Source organism: Crotalus tigris, unplaced genomic scaffold (genome assembly GCF_016545835.1).
Source record: "Crotalus tigris isolate CLP2741 ecotype Arizona unplaced genomic scaffold, ASM1654583v1 scf7180000017753.6788120, whole genome shotgun sequence".
Taxonomy (NCBI): Eukaryota; Metazoa; Chordata; class Lepidosauria; order Squamata; family Viperidae; genus Crotalus; species Crotalus tigris.
This window is the reverse complement of record NW_024096615.1, coordinates 3975107-3995000: the sequence shown is the minus strand read 5'-3', so window position 1 is coordinate 3995000 and position 19894 is coordinate 3975107. Positions and strand designations below refer to the sequence as shown.

General features: G+C 42.3%; 1 protein-coding gene across 2 annotated transcripts in view; it reads right to left on the bottom strand.

The window, feature by feature from the left end:
• The window catches only part of LOC120306813 (S-adenosylmethionine synthase), a 38226-nt gene that overhangs the window by 9345 nt on the left and 8987 nt on the right, over positions 1-19894 (bottom strand). Inside the window, exons 1-5 of one of the 2 annotated variants that reach the window (XM_039340725.1) lie at positions 19637-19791; positions 5602-5679; positions 4382-4504; positions 3863-3975; positions 1136-1279 (exon numbers count right to left, since the gene is read on the bottom strand). In XM_039340725.1, coding sequence (XP_039196659.1) covers positions 1136-1279; positions 3863-3975; positions 4382-4504; positions 5602-5679; positions 19637-19733 — 555 coding nt within the window. In that variant the 5' untranslated portion in view covers positions 19734-19791. Of the gene's footprint in view, positions 1-1135; positions 1280-3862; positions 3976-4381; positions 4505-5601; positions 5680-19636; positions 19792-19894 lie in introns of those variants that run through there. The other variant, XM_039340726.1, reaches the window with a different exon arrangement.

The window sequence follows — 19894 nt, the reverse complement described above, 5'->3', positions numbered from 1 at the left end:
TTAGTAGAGAGAGAGATTTTAATGCATCAACAGAGGGATAGAATCAAGATCGTTTTAGTACCACTTGGTAAGACCTCACTTGGAATATTGCATACAGTTTTGGTCACTACAATATAAAAAAGATGTTGAGAGTCTGGAAAAAGTGCAGAAAAGAACAACAAAGATGATTACGGGACTGGAGGCTAAAACATACAAAGAATGGTTGCAAGAACTGAGTAGGTCAAGTTGAACAAAAAGAAGGACAAGGGGTGACCTCATAGCAGTGTTCCAATATCTCAAGGGATGCCCCAAAGAAGAGGGAGTCAAGCTATTCTCCAAAGCCCCTGAAGGCAGGACAAGAAGCAATGGATGGAAACCAATCAAGGAGAGAATCAACCTAGAACTACGGAGAAACTTCCTGACAGTGAGAACAATTAACCAGTGGAACAACCTGCCTCCAGAGGTTGTGGATGCTCCATCACTGGAGGTTTAAGAAGAGATTGGACAGCCATTTCTCTGAAATGGTATAGGGTTTCCTGCCTGAGCAGGGGGTTGGACTAGATGACCTCCAACCTGTTATAGACCAAAGCCAGTCCCCTGACCTGTCTTGAAGAATAACTCGCACCTCTTCCAAGATCATCTCTTTGATCCAATCCATCTTCTGTGTCCTTGGTCTTCTCCTCTGTTTTCCTCAACCTTACCTCATACAATCTTGATCTCTAGTTTTGCCACACAGATTGGCTCTAAGCCTCTAGAGCAGTGGTTCTCAACCTTTTTAATGCCGTGACCCCCAACCGGTCGTAAGTCGAGGACTACTCAACCGGTCGTAAGTCAAGGACTACTCAACTGATGTAGCACCGTTTGCAGAATGGGACTTTTGGCGGGCTCAGTAGGGCAGAGACAGCCTGGACAATTGCTATTGGCTTTGGAAAGCCAATAGAATTAGACTCTATTCAAAAGAGTCTATTCTATTGGCTTTCAAAAGCCAATAGAATAAAAGGGAGTAGCACAGCTAAGGAAAAGGGGGAAAAAAATGGCGGACTGCGTTGTCTGGCAACCGCCGTGAAATGGTCATTTGACCCCAAATGGGGTCCCGACCCACAAGCTGAGAACCACTAAGCTAGAGAATGAGGCATTGGGCTTGATCCAAACTTACCTGGGTTTTGGAGTCTGGTCGAAGCCAAGGGAGGACTCCATTGCGTCTCAGCTCGGCCATTTTGGCATTCAGCTTGTGGGCAAGGATAATGGTTAGTGGCATGCATTCTTCTGTTTCATCAGTTGCGTAGCCAAACATCAGGCCCTGCATGGAAGAAAGATTGGACAATTCTTAGTACTTTGCTGGTTTATTAAAGGAAAACCAAAAAAGAAAATAGTATAGTATAGTATAGTATAGTATAGTATAGTATAGTATAGTATAGTATAGAATAGAATAGAATAGAATAGAATAGAATAGAATAGAATAGAATAGAATAGAATAGAATAGAATAACAAAGTTGGAAGGGACCTTGGAGGTCTTGTAGTCCAACCCCCTACTCAGGCAAGAAACTCTATACCATTTCAGACAAATCGTCCAGTCTCTTCTTAAAGACTTCCAGTGTTGGAGCATTCACAACTTCTGGATGCAAGTTGTTCCACTGGTTAATTGTTCCAACAGTCAGGAAATTTCTCCTTAGTTCCAGGTTGCTTCTCTCCTTGATTAATCTGTTGCTTCTTGTCCTGCCTTCAGGTGCTTTGGAGAATAGGTTGACCTGCTCTTCTTTGTGGCAATCCCTGAGATATTGGAAGACTGCTATCACGTCACCCCTAGTCCTTCTCTAGGATAAGACATACCCAATTCCAGCAACTGTTCTTTATATGTTTTAGCCTCCAGTCCCCTGATCATCTTTGTGGCTCTTTCCTGCACTCTTTCTAGAGTCTCAATGTCTTTCTTACATTGGGGCGACCAAAACTGGATGCAGTATTGCAAAGGAAAACCTCAACCAATGGTCCATAAGATTCTTTTTTTTTTTTTTTTTGGCATTATAGTATCATATTCATCTTTTCCCATTCATTAACACACTGCAATTCCTGGCTACTCTTTCTCTCTTTCCCAGAATGATAGCTTGTGGTTTTTGACACAGTCACTTTCTGTCAAGATGGTTTGAAATCTTCAGAGCTTTGGATGGATGATCGATGAGATAGCAGCACAGTAATCTCACTGGTCATTAGGTATGTCTAGTGAAAAGAAGGATTAGGGGGGACATGATGGCAGTCTTCCAATATTTGAAGGGCTGACACAAAGAAGAGAAGGTCAACCTATTCTTCAAAACACCAGAAGGCATGACAAGATAAATAGATAGATAGATAGATAGATAGATAGATAGATAGATAGATAGATAGATAGATAGATAGATAGGTAGGTACATAGGTAGGTGGGTGGGTGGGTGGGTAGATAGATAGATAGATAGATAGATAGATAGATAGATAGATAGATAGATAGATAGATAGATAGATAGATAGATGATAGATAGGTAGGTAGGTACATAGGTAGGTGGGTGGGTGGGTGGGTAGATAGATAGATAGATAGATAGATAGATAGATAGATAGATAGATAGATAGATAGATAGATATAATATAGAAGAGAGAGAGAGAGAGAGAGAGAGAGATGGAGAGATGGAATGGATGGAACAACAAAGATGATTACGGCACTGGAGGCTAAAACATACAAAGAATGGTTGCAAGAACTGAGTAGGTCAAGTTGAACAAAAAGGACAAGGGGTGACATGATAGCAGTATTCCAGTATCTCGGGGGCTGCCCCAAAGAAGAGGGAGTCAAGGTATTCTCCAAAGTGCCTGAAGGCAGCACAAGAAGCAACGGATGGAAACTAATCAAGGAGAGAAGCAACCTAGAACTAAGGAGAAATTTTCTAAAGATGAGAACAATCCACCACCGGAAGCTGACCAGTGGAAGCCTTCAAAAGTTATAGGTGCTCCATCACTGGAGGTTTTCAAGAGAGATTGGACAGCCATTTGTATAAAATGGCGCAGGATCTCCTGCTTGAGCAGGGGGTTGGACTAGAAGACCTCCAAGGACCCTTCCAGCTCTGTTATTCTATTCTACGGAGGTAGCCTTGGAAAAAGCTAAGTGGGGTCAGATATACTTGGAGTCAACACTTGGGAGATCCCAGGCTGTAGGTTGAACTGGGAAGTAAAAAGTAAACAGCAAGAGTAGACTTATCCTATTCTAAATAAAGCAGGCCAACCTCTCTACTTATTTATTAAGTTTATTTATAAAGTCAGCAGGAGTCAAACGTAGGTCAACGAATACTTTGTCTTTACACTAAGATAACTTTGGTTGACAGATCTAGGAGGAATATTACAGAGAGGGCTTGAGCAAGAAAAGCAAATTGCAGGCATAAATATGTAACTGTGTTAATACGTCAGCCATCAGTTCCTGCATGCCTGACCCTTGCCTCAGATTTGCCAACAAGGAAGAGATTTGACCCCTGGAATAATTGCTTTTTTACATTCCTGAAGTTGATCCCTGAGAACGTCGCTCTGCATTTCAAACCCAAGGTGCTCATTTGAATTCTGAATCCGCAACCGAGAAAGCATCTATTTTATGCCTTTGGGTAATGGGGCAGATTTATTTATTTATGAGACTTATATACCGCTTTTAAGTGCAAGCACTCTTTAAGCGGCGTACACCAGTAAGCAATGTATATATATATATTTACATTGCCCCCAACAATCTGGGTCCTCATTTTACCTACCCCGGAAGGATGGAAGGCTGAGTCAACCTTGAGCCGGTGAGATTTGAACCGCTGACCTGCTGAACACAGTCAGCTAAAGTGGCCTGCAGTACTGCACTCTAACTGCTGCGCCACTTCGGCTCAGATCTTACCTGGTCTCCAGCACCAACGTCTTCTTCGTTCCTGTGTAGGTGAACCCCCTGGGCAATATCAGGGGACTGTTGCTCCAAAGCCACAAGGACGTTACAGGTCTTGTAGTCAAAGCCTGCCGGAATAAAATTCCATTAATCATAGAGAAACAACTCCAACAAGTTAAGGAGGATCCCGACGCTCTCCCTGAAGCCTCCATAAACAGCTTTGACGTCATTAATGGCTAGAAATCCAAAAGCCAGTTGGTCAAGTCAAGAACAAATAGCAAGAATGTGATGAAGCAGTTGGTGTGTGAGGGATGACCCAACCTTGAGATAACCCTTGACCAGCCCATAAATAGCTTTAATCTCCTTATGCAAAGAGTTGGAGACCTTTTGCTTGTTAAAAACCTGAGCGTTGCTCAACCAATGTTGCATCAATCTCTTGAGCATCATAGCTAAGCCAACCAAGATAGAGTCAGATTTCATTTTCTTCACAGGGATGAGCTGCTTAAAGCAGAGCTCTTTGAGTGTTCCACCAACCTTTAGCTGAATCGTCGTAGCCGATGTTCATAATTGTGTCTCGGACAATCTGCTGATAGTCCACCACAGCTCTGGAGGTGATCTCTCCACAGAGAAGAACCATTCCCGTTTTGCAGACTGTCTCTGAAAGTTAAAGAAAACAAAGTGCTTGTATAGGGAGGAGGAAACAATTCAATACAGGCCCTCAGTGTTTGGATTTGTCTTCAAGGAAACAGCTCAAAGTGGCTCAGCTCCCTTGTCTGGAGGTCAGTCCTAGAGTAGAGTCAACCTTGACTGCTCTTTAGAAGGCCAGATCCTGAAGTTGAAACTCAAGTACTTTGGCCACCTAATGAGAAGGAAGGATTCAATGGAGAAGAGCCTAATGCTGGGAAAGATGGAGGGCAATAGAAGAAGGGGACGACAGAGAATGAGGTGGCTGGATGGAGTCACCGAAGCAGTAGGAGTGAGCTTAACTGATACTATAACTCTCTTTTTATGACCCCGTAATCCCTTAATTCCAGACAAAGTCAGGACAACTGGATGGAGCTGAGCATTTACTGGCTGGATTCCCTTCCTGACACCTATGCAGAGTTCACAGCAGACATTTTCTTTCTTTGTGCCCTGGGAGAGAAACATCTGCTGCTACGTTGAGATTAAACTCTGAAACCATTCGAGTGGGAGGCGAGTGTCTTCACCACTAGGCCACCACACCGCTCTGCTCTGCTGTAACCCACCCACTTGTCTGTTGTGTTTGCCTCCAAAACAAAAATTAGGTTGCGTTACAGCGAGAGAGTGTGTTGGTCAACCTCAAACCTTCCCCAACTGAATGAAATCTGGGATATGAGCCGAGGTGGCGCAGCAGTTAGGGTGCAGTACTGCAGGCCACTTTAGCTGATTGTGTTCAGCAGGTCAGCGGTTCAAATCTCACTGGCTCAAGATTGACTCAGCCTTCCATCCTTCTGGGGTAGGTAAAATGAGGACCCAGATTGTTGGGGGCAATGTAAATATATATATATATATATATATATATATATACATTGCTTACTGGTGTACACCACTTAGAGAGTGCTCGCACTTAAAACAGTATATAAGTCTCATAAATAAATAAATAAATAAATAAATATAGTTTGGAAATAGCAATCCAGCACTTGTCCCCCAATTTGTGGTACTACCGTCAGATGTTCGGATGGCCATTAAATGTGGAATGTTTGTGTTGATGAGGAGAAGAATCCACCTCTTACCACAAGCAACTTTGGCATCTGGGTCTTGCTTCAAGTGGGCGTCAAGGACTGCATCACTGATCTGGTCACATATTTTGTCTGAAAGAGAAGAGACTTGAATATTAGAAAAGAGAAGCCCGCAAAAAAAATTGGAACTCTTTTTGTCCCAGTAAACTGCAAAAAAGAGTGATTTGTGGAGAAGACCTCTTTTTTTTTTTTTTGAAAATATTTTATTGTTGTTTTTTTTAATTTAAAAAAAAGTACTCAGGACACACCGTGGTGTTTGGGTAATCAGACAGTCCAAAGTAAAAACATAAATAAACAACTCAACTCAATACATTCACTGTCTCCTCTCTATTTCCCTCAAATAACATAATACGTTTACAATATTCCATTTCTAAATTAAATTTCTATTACTATTAAACCTGTTTTAAAACTTTATCAGTTTACAATTACCAAAATCAAATTTCACTTTAACTCAACAGGTTATCAATTCAGGTATCCCTTCCAGATATATTCTAGTTCAGTGGTTCTCAACCTGTGAGACGGGACCCCATTTGGGGTCGAACGACCATTTCACGGGGGTCGCCAAACAACGCAGTCCGCCATTTTTTCCCCTTTTCCTTAGCTGTGCTACTCCCTTTTATTCTATTGGCTTTTGAAAGCCAATAGAATAGACTCTCTTGAATAGAGTCTAATTCTATTGGCTTTCAAAAGCCAATAGAATTGTCCAGGTTGTCTCTGCCCTGCTGAGCCCACCAAAAGTCCCATTCTGCAAACGGTGCTGCACCAGTTGAGTAGTCCTCGACTTACGACCGGTTGAGTAGTCCTCGACTTACGACTGATTGGGGGTCGCGGCATTAAAAAGGTTGAGAACCACTGTTCTAGTTCTTAATTTATCTCATCCCTCCTTTTATCACCAATCTCATTTATTTCTTCTTTCATTACACAATAGCTATCTTAATTTTAAAAATAATGTTAATTCACTTCAATTCATTACAGAAACTTCAAATTTCATCCAATTGATTGTCATACCTTATCACATCTATGTTATTGTACACAAAAAATCATCTAAGTTAAAACACTCCATTAATTATTAAAACCATCCCAATCTAAAAAAAAATCAACATTTTTTTAAATTCCAATACATAATTTTCCTCAAAATAAATCTGTTATTCCAAAAAGTATTCTTGATCTATTTAAAATATCTTTTTTCTAAAAATCACCCTCATATATATATGTGTGTTTATATTTTTTCTTGCTTCTAACTCTAAATCATCATCCTTAAAACAAACCATACATCAAAAATTGCTTTTAAATCCATTGTACAAGTTTAAATTTCTCTTTTCAGTCTAATTCTGGCTTTTTCGTGGAGAAGACCTCTTGATCATCCATTCTGTATCACTTAGCTGCTGTTTTTTTAAAAATAATCAACAGCTCAGAATCAAGGTAGATCAGCATCTGAGCTTAATTCTACCATTTGGAAAGTAAAGATGGAATCTCAACATATTCCATTCACATCTAGTTTTAGGATCAAAGAAAAAAAAAACCACCTCTGTATCAAAACAAGCCCCTGGCAAGTAGTTTTCAAATATACCCCTCTTGAACTTGCTGGCCTCCACAGGGTGGTTCAGATGAGTGGTTCTTCCTTCTGCTGGTGCAGAAACAAAGCATTTGGGTTTGTTTGATGCCATTTCAAAGGATTAAAACTTGACCGTTGCTAAGGGTGTTTGATTTTTGCTGCTGGTGACTCCGGCCATCTCTCTGTTAACAAGTGGCCCACTGTATTCAGGCATTGATCTAAGCCAACAGATGAAGGTAACGGGGTTTGGTAAAAGGCTTGGAGCACATATTGCATGGGCTGCTTTCTACGTGAATACTAAACCTAGATAGATTTTGCTTGATGACCTTTTGATGGGGGGGGAAAGAGAGAGGAGAGGAGAGGAGAGGAGAGGAAGGGGAGGAGAGGAGAAGGGGGAGAGAGGAGAGGGGACCTGGGGGAGAGGAGAGGAGAAAGGAGAGGGGACATGGGAGGAGAGGAGAGGAGAGGAGGAGGAGGGAGGGAGAGGAGGGAAGGAGAAGAGGAGGGGAGAGGGGAGGGGAGGGGAGGGAGAGGGGAGGAAGAGAGGAGAGGAGGAGGGAGGGAGAGGAGGGAAGGAGGAGAGGAGAGGGGAGGGGAGAGAGAGGAAGGAGAGGAGAGGAGAAGAGGAGAGCAGAGGAGAGGAGGAAGGAGGGAGAGGAGGGAAGAAGAAGAGGAGAGGAGAGGGAGGGGAGGAGAGGAGAGAGGAGGGGAGTGAAGGAGAAGGGGGGGAGAGGAGAGAGAAAGGAGAGGGGAAAGGATGGAGAGGAGAGGCATGGGAGGGGAGAGGAGAGGAGAGGAGGAGGAGGGAGGGAGAGGAGGGAAGGAGAAGAGGAGGGGGAGGGGAGGGGAGGGGAGGGAGAGGGGAGGAAGAGAGGAGAGGAGGAGGGAGGGAGAGGAGGGAAGGAGGAGAGGAGAGGGGAGGGGAGAGAGAGGAAGGAGAGGAGAGGAGAAGAGGAGAGCAGAGGAGAGGAGGAAGGAGGGAGAGGAGGGAAGAAGAAGAGGAGAGGAGAGGGAGGGGAGGAGAGGAGAGAGGAGGGGAGTGAAGTGAAGTGAAGGAAGTTGTGTATCTATGAAAAGAAAAGGAATGAGTAATTTAATAGATGCAAAGGAAGGTGATCTGCTGGAAATTCATCATTGTCATCATCATCATCATTGTCGTCGTCATCATTTCCATGATCTATTTCACTAGAGCCATCAGGGGTGATAAGAGTCACAGCTCTAACTTCTCTCTTTTCAGCTTTGAAAAAAAATGTTTGCCTATCTTCAGTCTCTCCTTAATTGCCACACAATCACTATGAATATATACTTTGAGGATCTGGTCTAGGGCCCTGTGAGCCCCTGCAACTGTTTGGTCTGTAAATGTTGATGATACAGAAGCTACATCATAAAATAGGATGTAAGCTGTTCAAAGATAAAAATGATTTAAAAAAATAAAATAAAAATGATAGCAGTGTTCCAATATTGAAAAGGTTGCCAAAAGAAGAGGAGGGAGGGGTCAACTTATTTTCCAAAGGACCAGAAAGCTGGACAAGAAGCAACGGATGGAAACTAATCAAGGAGAGAAGCAACCTAGAACTAAGGAGAAACTTCCCGACAGTGAGGACAATTAACCAGTGGAACCACCTGCCTCCAGAAGTTGTGGGTGCTCCATCACCGGAGGTTTTTAAGAAGAGATTGGACAACTATTTGAATGACATGGTATAGGATCTCCTGCTTTGGCAGGGGGTTGGACTAGATGACCTCCAAGGTTCCTTTCCCACTGTTATTCTACAGTGGTGATCTCCATGAGTAGGTGAAATAGCCTTGTCAAGGGATAAGAGAATAACTGGTCTCATTTTGTACTTCGAACAGTATGCTGTTGTGTAAGGATGCAACAGCTGAAGCTTTCATCATTGAGATAAAAGTTACTGGATTCTGCTAACTGCCAACGTAATGCCCTGGACACTGCTGTTCCTAGAGCTCAACTATTGCAAAACAATCAAGTCTCCTTGAACTCAGCTCAGCTGCTGGTGACTTCATGAAACATTGCCATGCTATTTTTTTCTTGGCAACAATGCAGACATATCTTGCCATTGCCTTCTTTTGGGTTGCTTCTTCTGCTTCCTAGCCCGACTGACTAACCTGAGATTCTCTGGTGGTCTCCATCCAAGCTCAATCCTGCTTGGTTTTTTGGGGTGATCAGTCCTAGACAAGAAGGTGGTACCCCCTACTCACTGATATTCTGGCACTCAGCAGTACCAGGAAAGGAACCTTAAATGGGATTAGTTAGTTAATGAATTAGGTTACCAGGATTACTACAAGTCATGGGCATCACTTTGCCTTGCCCCTTCTGGGAGCCTCACAGAAACATGGGTTTCAGCTTCCAAATCTATAGAATAGAATAGAATAGAATAGAATAGAATAGAATAGAGTAGAGTAGAGTAGAGTAGAGTAGAGTAGAGTAGAGTAGAGTAGAGTAGAGTAGAGTAGAGTAGAGTAGAGTAGAGTAGAATATGGAATGAAATAGAGTAGAGTAGAGTAGAGTAGAGTAGAGTAGAGTAGAATCGAATCGAGTAGAATAGAATAGAATAAAATAGAATAGAGTAGAGTAGAGTAGAGTAGAGTAGAGTAGAGTAGAGTAGACTATGGAATGAAATAGAGTAGAGTAGAGTAGAGTAAAATCGAATTGAGTAGAATAGAATAGAATAGAGTAGAGTAGAGTAGAGTAGAGTAGAGTAGAGTAGAGTAGAGTAGAATATGGAATGAAATAGAGTAGAGTAGAGTAGAGTAGAGTAGAGTAGAGTAGAGTAGAGTAGAGTAGAGTAGAGTAGAGTAGAGTAGAGTAGAGTAGAGTAGAATATGGAATGAAATAGAATAGAGTAGAGTAGAGTAGAGTGGAGTGGAGTGGAGTGGAGTGGAGTGGAGTGGAGTGGAATGGAATGGAATGGAATGGAATGGAATGGAATAGAATAGAATAGAATAGAATAGAATAGAATAGAACAGAACAGAATAGAATAGAATAGAATAGAATAGAATAGAATAGAATAGAATAGAATAGAATATGGAATGTAATATGGAATATAGAATAGAATTTTATGAGAAATATCATGGAAAGCAAATCAGAAAGAACAGTTTATCCATCTCATTCCCTATGAGAGAAGGTTCAGCTCTACCAATAGGCTGGTGTCAACAAAGCACATTTGTTTGCCCCCACAGGGAACCAAATGAAATCAGATTAGGCAAGGGGGGTGGGTGGGAGGAAACTATTGACATTTCTGTTGAAATTCACCTGTGAAACCTCGGTGGAAGAGGGGTGTTTAACCTGACTTTAAGCCAGCAGCTTTTAGAGTGTCCCTATTTGATATTCCCCAAACCAAGTACAGTAGAACAAACGTTAAAGAGTCACCCGAGGGAAAACAATTTGCCCTAACTGATGTGTTTGTCGAGCTCACTGTGTGCTCTTCTCTGACGTTAAACCCTCAGATATGTGGGTCAACCTATAACCAAAAGCAAAAAAAAAAAAGATACACGACTACCGCTTTGAAGGTTGACAGTATGCTTCCTAGAATTTGCTTGCAATAAATATAAAACTGAGGCAAGAGAGCTTTGCCTGTCTAAGTTAATCAAGGTAAGCTGGGTCACATCTGATCAGTATTCAGCTACCGGGAAGCTGGAACAAACATCGTGATAGAAAGCTAATGTCTATCCTGGCCAAGAAGACCACAAGGATATGTCCATGAACTTGAGTAGAGCTTGACTCAAAGGAGATATGATCTCTTACACAAATAAAGAGACTCTGGTCATTATGTCAGCTATTCACCTCATTTTTCTAACCACTGAAGCTTCTTCTTCTCGTTGTGCCATATCCATTATCAGATGTTGGCGATCCTGTTTTTATCAGCAGCCGCACGAAAAAGGGCTGCTGAGTTTTGTCCAAGCCAGCCCCTTAGATTTTGAAGCCACGATGTTCTTTTTCTGCCTGGACCTCGTTTGCCTTCCATCTTTCCCTGGAGAATTAAATGGAGTATGCCATATTTTTCTGGGTGTCGCATCACGTGTCCGAAATATTCTAATTTTCGTTTTTTAATTGTTTTGATGATTTTCCTTGGCTTTCCCAGGCAGCTTATCACCTCCTCATTTCTGATCTTGTCAGCCCAGCTTATACATAACAGCCACCTGTAAATCCACATTTCAAATTCTTCTAGTCCAGTGGTTCTCAACCTTTCTAATGCCGCGACCCCATAATACAGTTCCCCATGTTGTGGTGACCCCTAACCACTTATACATCACTGGGTGCCAGGGGCGTGGCCAAAGAAAAGGGGGGGGGGAAATAGCGGACAGCCTTGTTTGGCGACCCCCGTGAAATGGTCGTTCGACCCCAAATGGGGTCCCGACCCACAGGTTGACAACCACTTTTCTAGTCTCTTCGGGTGGCCTTCTGTCAGAGACCAGCTCTCTACTCCATAGAGCAGGATAGAAAATATATAGCATCTGACAAGCCTGGTTTTCAGTCTTAGGCTTATGTCGTGACTGCAGAAGACCTTTTTCATTTTGAAGAATGCTGTTCGGGCTTTCTCTATCCTTGTCTTTACTTCAACGGTCATGTCCCAGCTTTCATGTGAAGCTTGGATGCATAAAATGTATCTACATTTTGTCCCAATGGTGCTTCTTCAAAAGGCAACTGGACTTTGTTCTTCGTTGAAAGTTTTTCACTTCTCATCACAAGAAGATTCCTCGGTTCTTCTTCAGGAACTAAAGAAGCTTCTTGGGTGAGAAGGGCAAAGTCTTCAAGGAAACACAAAGTCCAGTTGCCTTTTGAAGGAGAACCTTTGGGACAACCTAGGACCTGGATGAGAAGAGAATCTCCATAGACATTTAGCTATACGCTTCATCTTGAAAAGTATGGATCAGAAGCTAATCAAGAGGGTTTCCTATGCAATCCTAGGCACGTCTACTCAGAAGTAAGCCCAGTGTGTATGGCTTTATTTCCCTGTAACACAACTAGAGGTGGACCCATTACACAAGGTATGGTTGAGACCTCCATTCCCAGCAGAACTAGCAACGTCAACAGATGATGGAAGATCAAGAGATAAAGTTGGTGTTACAACATGTTCTATACAGTATGTTCAGCAAAAAAGAAGGTTGAGACTTTGGAAAAAGTGCAAAGAAGAGCAACTAAGATGCTTAAAGGCCTGGAGACTAAAACATACGAAGAACGGTTGCAGGATTTGGGTTTGGCCAGTTTAGAGAAAAGAAGAAATAGGAGTGACAGGATAGCAGTCTTCCAGTATTTGAGAGGCTGCCACAAGAAGGAGGGGGTCAGTTTATTTTCCAAAGCACCAGAGGGCAGGACAAGAAACAATGGACAGAAACTAATCAAGGAGAGAAGCAACCTGGAATTAAGGAGAAACTTCCTAACAGTGAGGACAATTAACCAGTGGAACAGAAGTTGCCTCCAGAATTTGTGGGTGCTTCATCACAGGAGATTTTTAAAAAGAGGCTAGACAGTCACTTGTGTGAGATGGTATAGGATCTCCTGCTTTGAGCAGGGGGCTGGACTAGAAGACCTCCAAGGTCCCTTCCAGCTTTACTCTGATTAGCTGATGCCCCATAAGTAAAGCAGCTGACTTAAGAAATGGCAGGAAAATACTGTTCCACTCCCATGTTGAAGCAAAATTCAAATGCCTTGTTGGCTTCCTACACATGAAAGGGAGGTGGGTGCACAATCTTGGCCCTTATCTTAAGCAACTCTGAAACGGAACTCACGCTGTACTCTTGCCAATGCGACAGCTTCCAAGTATTCAGTCTACTATCTGTAGACCAAAGGTTTATGATTATTCATTATTCACGCATTGATCATTAGGTCAAGTGTTGAGATATTTCGCTCCTTTAAGATCACTTTCAAGCTGCTTTTGGTGACAGCAGCCAATCCATCAAAGGAACCAGGATGGGTCTAACCAGAAGTCCCCAACTAGAAGAAAGTTAGAAAAGTCTTGGGAATAGCTTGGAGGCTTGTTTAAACAGAGGTGGCTTCTTCTTCCCAAAACTCGTTCTGGGAGTGTGAAGCCGCTCCCAAAAAGGTCTCGACTCTTAACACTCTCCAGTGTCTTTTAAAGTATTTTTAAACTCAATGAAGCCAACCAATGAGATGGCCGCTAACAATGGTCATAATTGCAAAATATCCTTCCTCACTCTGTACCCAGTCTGGCTGGTCTGCGCTGTGTTTATTCCTGCTTTGCTAGTTTTAGATCTTACAGGATGATGGACTTGGACAGGCCCGTGAAAAAGCCTCTTGAAATATAGCAAGAACCATTGATTCACATTTCCCTTAAAGGTTTTTTTTTTTTGATACCTCTACCATACAGTATTGCAATTAAGCCCTTTAAACTCTTTCTCAATAGAACTTCAGAACAAAGTAAGAACCTTGCCACTATATTCTTTCTTTCTTTCTTTCTTTCTTTCTTTCTTTTTTCTTTCTTTCTTTCTTTCTTTCTTTCTTTCTTTCTTTCTTTCTCTTTCTTTCTTTCTTTCTCTTTCTTTCTTTTCTTCCTTCCCTCCATCCTTTTCTGTTTTTGACTTCTGGAAACTTGCCTGGACAAATCTCTGTAGGTTTTTTGGGGGGGCAAGGTTTTTTTTTTCAGAAATGGTTTGCCATTGCCTCCCTCCTAGGGTTGAGAGATAGTGGCTGGCCCAAGCCACCCAGTTGATTTTGTGCCTGATACTATTCTGGATAAATGGCTGTCCAGTCTCTTCTTAAAAACTTCCAGTGTTGGAGCATTTACTGCTTCTGGGGGCAGGTTGTTCCACTGGTTAATTATCCTCACTGCCAGGAAGTTTCTCCTTAGTTCTAGGTTGCTTTTCTCCTTGATGAGTTCCCATCCGTTGCTTCTTGTCCTGCCTTCAGGTGCTTTGGAGGATAGCTTGACTCCCTCTTCTTTGGGGCAGCCCCTGAGATGTTGGAACTTTGCTGTCATGTCCCCCCTCGTCCTTCAGAATAACACAAAACGGATTTAACCTGCTTCTGCTTGGGATTTTTTTTTTTAATTTCCCAATCACAGATGATAAATCTTCTGTGAGGTTCTGCATTCCACCTACTAACCTGACCTATCCTTCCTTAGTTTCCAACCGAGACAAGGTCATTCGCAACTTGGGTGTCCTCCTTGATCCACAGCTGAAATTGGAACATCATTTGACGGCTGTGGCTGGGAGGACCTTTGCACAAGTTCGTCTTTTGCACCAGTTGCGACCCTACCTGGACCAGGAGGCTCTCCTTACAGTCACTCATGCCCTTGTCACCTCACGCCTGGACTACTGCAACGCGCTCTACATGGGGCTACCCTTGAAAAGTATTCGGAGACTACAGTGGTCCAGAATGCAGCCACGTGAGTGATAGTGGGTGTTCCTCGGTACACCCATGTTACATCTATCCTCCGTGAGCTGCACTGGTTGGCTATTGGTCTCCGGGTCCAATTCAAGGTGTTGGTTATTACCTTTAAAGCTCTATATGGCTCAGGGCCAGGCTATTTGCAAGACCGCCTATTACCTCATAGTTCCCTTCGTCCGGTTAGTTCCCACAGGCTGGGCCTCCTTCAGGTCCCATCGGCCAAACAGTGCTATTTGGCGGGGCCGCGGGGGAGGGCTTTCTCTGTGATGGCACCCACGTCTTGGAATCAGCTCCCCCCGGAGATTAGGACCGCTCCCACCCTGTTGGTTTTCCGCAAGCTGCTTAAGACCTGGCTTTTCCGGCAGGCCTGGGGTTTATAAAATCTGACCCCTGGATGAATGTTACTGTATTGTTTGTCTTGTTAAGTTATATTGTGTTTTTATTGTTAGCCGCCCGGAGTCCTGCGGGAGTGGGGCGGTTTATAAATTTTAATAAATAAAATAAATAAATTCAAGAGAAGCCAGCTTCTAAGTTTCATCTGACTTGGTCCATCATTAAAATCTGTCTGTTCAAGGCGCCTGTGGCAAGGTTTGTTTGAAATAAGTCCCACTGTTATACAGTAGAATTGACCAGCTTTCCCCGTTTTTGTTATTATTGTTGTTGTTTAAATTCCCTTCTTTAAGTCAGCACATTATGCGCTACAATTTCTCTCTCTTGTGCTGCTTGCTTAAAGAGGTTTGTGCATTACAATGAGTTTTGCTCCTTGCTTTCATTCCGAAACAGACTTTGCCTTCAAATAACCCGAGAGACAGTTCTGAAAACTAGAAATAAATAACTTTACATTAATCCTGGGATGAGTTATACAAATAAGAGGCTGTTGTGGCTTGAATGTACCATGAAACAGATAGCATGGATGCTGACGGAAGCTAACCTCACGTCACAAATGCAGCAAAGCAGAACAATGGAGGATGAGAACGAAAAGGCCCCGTTTTACCAAGCTCAATAGACAGATGTCAAAAACTACAGTTTGAAATCAAGAGCAAGACATGTCCATATCCAAAGATCAATACCCACCCAATTTCCATAGATACACTCATTAAATTCTTTTAATGAAAGGGCCGGATATGAGAAGCAGCCAAGCTGCAAAGAAAATCAGCGTTGAGAATCAGCAAGGCTCAGAAGATATACAGTAGTGGCCAAAATCGTGGAAACCTTTTGGGAAAAGTGTATTTTTGAGGTTTGGTGGTTAATAACACCAGTTTTGGGGGGAGGAGTACCATAAAATTATATATCAATGGAAAGATAATTTAATCAAGAACGTAATGCAACAAAGTGTGTTCAATTATCTGTACTGTATTCTATGAAATGTTATAGCCAAATAACCAGAAAAAGGAAGCACAATTTGCTTAGGTTGATCTCAGGTAGCTTTCCTTCATCTGATGGTAGCCAATGAGTGTGAGTGTTTAGAGAGCCAATCAGGTGTCATCTTGTTTTGGCCATGAGCCAATCAGATCACAGTAGGATTCAGTTATTGATGTTCATGTATTGGAGCTGAGAGGAGGACCTTTGTCAGTGTGTTATGTGATTGCTATCAAGTTGGTTGGGTTCTTTTGCGTTCTTTCATTTAGTGAGCTTGTAAAATGTAATAAAATTAAAGTCATGGTGCAAAGGGTTGATTGGTCGTCCAGAAAGCGATGTAAAATAGTATTATTAAGTGAACAAGGCTACAGTTATAAAGAAATTGGAAGAAAAAAAAATGGTGGAAACTTAACCAAAGGTGGCATTTCTACTGTACGCTTTCCTCAAAAAGTCTCCACAATTTTGACCACTACTATAAATTGTGTTTGTTTCCCCTCTTGGGCTGTTTCAAAGGGTCCCATTTGTGTAGGGAAAGAAAGCAAAAAAAAAAGTTAAATTTGGCTGGCAGAAGACATCCCAGGGATTTTTAGCCAATAATTTTCAGTCTATTTCCTTTCTGAGAAATGGATCAATCCCCGAAAACTCTTAGGTCCAAAACTGAAACTCGAAGCATCTCCTCAATGATAATTCAGGTCATCATCTCAGCTGCTTCTGACCCAGCAGGAAGATAAAGGCAGTCCTTGACTTACAACAGTTCATTTAGTGACTGTTCAAAGTTATGACGGCGCTGAAAAAAAGCGACTTACAAGCGTTTCCCCACACTTACGACCGTCGCAGCATCCCCGTGGTCACATGATCAAAATTCAAATGCTTGGCAACTGACTCGTACTTATGATGGTTGCACAGTGTCCCAGGAGTCACGTGATCCTCTTTTGTGATCTTCTGGCAAGCAAAGGCAAAGGGGAGGAAAAGTCGGATTCCCTTAACTTTCCCTGTCACTAACTTTGAACAACAGCAGCAATTTCGCTTAACGGTTTGGGCAAGCGAGGTCGTAAAATGGGACAAAACCCGCTGAACGAGGGTCCTGCTTAGCGACGTCAATTTTGGGCTCAGCCGTGGCCATAAGACGGGGACGACCTGTGTTTTGTGCCAGGAGGTGAGTTACACCAGAAGATTTTTTTTCTTCTGTTAAAACTTAAATCAAATGACTATGATTTATGAACGATGATAGTGAAATCGTGCCCACTCCGTTGCCGGCAATGGTGAAAAAGTTGTGAGATGTCACGGCACAGCACGTTGCGAGTTTGATACCCCTGATCTATGACCTATCACTTTGTTGTTGCATGTGTGTACACTGTGAGGTTATGCATCGGAGACAAATTCCTTGTGTGCCCAATCACACTTGGCCAATAAAGAATTCTATTCTATTCTATTCTATTCTATTCTATTCTATTCTATTCTATTCTATTCTATTCCAGTCCAGTCCAGTCCAGTCCAGTCCAGTCCATTCCATTCCATTCCATTCCATTCCATTCTATTCTATTCTATTCTATTCTATTCTATTCTCATTATTCTAGTCTATTCTGGTCTATATTATCATTATTCTATTCTATTATCATTATTCTAATCTAGTCTAGTCTATTATCATTATTCTATTCTATTATCATTATTCCATTCTATTCCATTCTATTCTATTCTATTCTATTCTATTCTATTCTATTCTATTCTATTCTATAGCCTAGTCTAATCTATTATCATTATTCTATTCTATTCTATTATCATTATTCTAGTCTAGTCTAGTCTGTTATCATTATTCTATTCTATTCTATTCTATTCTATTATCATTATTCTATTCTATAGTCTAGTCTAGTCTATTATCATTATTCTATTCTAGTCTATTATCATTTTATTCTATTCTATGCTATTATCATTATTCTATTATCGTTATTCTATTCTATTCTATATTCTAGTCTAGTCTAGTCTATTATCATTATTCTAGTCTAGTCTAGTCTATGCTATTATCATTATTCTATTATCATTATTCTATTCTATATTCTATATTCTAGTGTAGTCTAGTCTATTCTCATTATTCTAGTCTAGTCTATTATCATTATTCTATTCTATTCTATTCTATTCTATTCTATTCTATTCTATTCTATATTCTATATTCTATATTCTATATTCTATTCTATTTCATTCCATATTCTATTCTATTCTATTCTATGTTGCTGTTCACTGGGTGAGAGGACAACCGAACCTGCTCAGATCCAACCTAGCCATTCTTTGCTCCAAGAAAATATCAGAAATGAAAAACTGTCAGAGCTTCAATGTCCAAATCAGCTCCTGGTGGGGAAAAACTATCAGCCAGGTTCTACTTCTCCCACCCTGTAAAGGGCCACAGAATGATAACCCCCTCCCCAAAAATGTTAGATGACATTAACAAAAAAGAATAGCAGCTATTCATACACCCAAAAGGAAATCCCTAAATTATCTCACAAGCTCACAATCCTAAACATGAAATCTAAGTACAACGTAGCTCTGATATAGCCTGGCCTTCTGCATGAAGAACACGGAGTTATTTCCATCCACTGGAAGCATGTACTTTGTCTCTCCATGCTTAGCAGAGTAAAATAAACTGGGCTGCAGTATCAGTACACAAAGTTTGGCAAGCTGCCTTTTGCAGGCCTGCTCAAGAAGGAACCCTGTAGTAGTACTACTACTACGGTAGTGGTAAGCAAACAATCTAGCTGGCTTTTACAATTTATGAGAAAAATATGAGATGAGCCAGCGGTCCTCTTTATTTGCTATCTCGCTACTCACGGTGATTAAAAGGACAGGGGGGAACTGGGAGTAATATGTAGCGCAGCTGCTTTGGGCAATGGCTGTTTCGTGACCGAGTTTTACAAGGAAGAAATCCAGGAGGCCACGTTCAGGAGAAGATGCAAGGCTGTCTCCTTCCCTTTCCTTCCTGTCTTTTTTTTTTTTTTTTTTAGCAACATGGACATTTTAGCAACATGGATCCTTAACAATAAAACATGAGGAGCAAAAACAAAAACAAAACACCCCCAACCCTCCAGATACGGTGAAGCAGAAAGAATAGGTTGTTCTTCTCCACAGCCTCCTCCCAAAGATATGAGAAAATAGATTTCCTTCACCTTTCCACCCCCCCCCCAACCCCTTAATATGGCTCTAGGGTTTACCATAAACAGATCCCACCCTTATTGGTTTCAGCAGAAGTCTTGGGAGCGACGACGTTCTACACCTCTAGACGAGAATCAGTGTCAATTGAAATCAACCCAAGGAATGAGCAGGACTGGAGACCTGAGTGCCATTCTCTACCCTGAACTGCTGTTTTCTGTGAGTCTTGCCCGCCCGGATAAACCTGCCCTCTCAGGTAAACAAGGTGTAACTGTTCTTGGCTCATGTCCACCTGCTCTGAAGGCACCCTGTACTACTACCCAGGTTTCAAGGCCCATGTGCCAAAGACGAAGAAATCAGGACTATGGCTGACCGGAGAGAGGATCACAAACGTGGTCAAGACAGTAGACTAACAAGAGTTGGAAGGCATCTTGGAGGTCTTCTAATCCAAGAAGGAGACCCGATCTCATCTCTCCTTAAAAACTCTCCAGGGTTGTTGAAAACCTTCTTCTTAAAAAAAAAAAAAAATCTGGAGATCTACTTGTGGGGAAGGAGACCTCTGACATCCCCCCCCCCCATCCACCTGGAGCGTAGGACTTCCAGCAAAGCCTTACCTGGATGGCCTTCCCCGACGGATTCCGAAGTGAACATGAACGCCCCTTGCTCTTCGTTCAGCGTATGGTCCTGGAGGCAATCTAAAGTCCCATTCATGATGGATTCTGGGGGGGGGGGGGTGGGGGGTTTCTTTTGGGCAGGAACGGGGTTGGGTGGGGGGCCGGCTGGGTCTCGGAGGAAAGAAGGAAAGAAGTGGACGACCTCTCAAGGCAGGACGGGCGAGCGGCGCTGAATCCCGGCCAGGCGCGCGGAGCTTT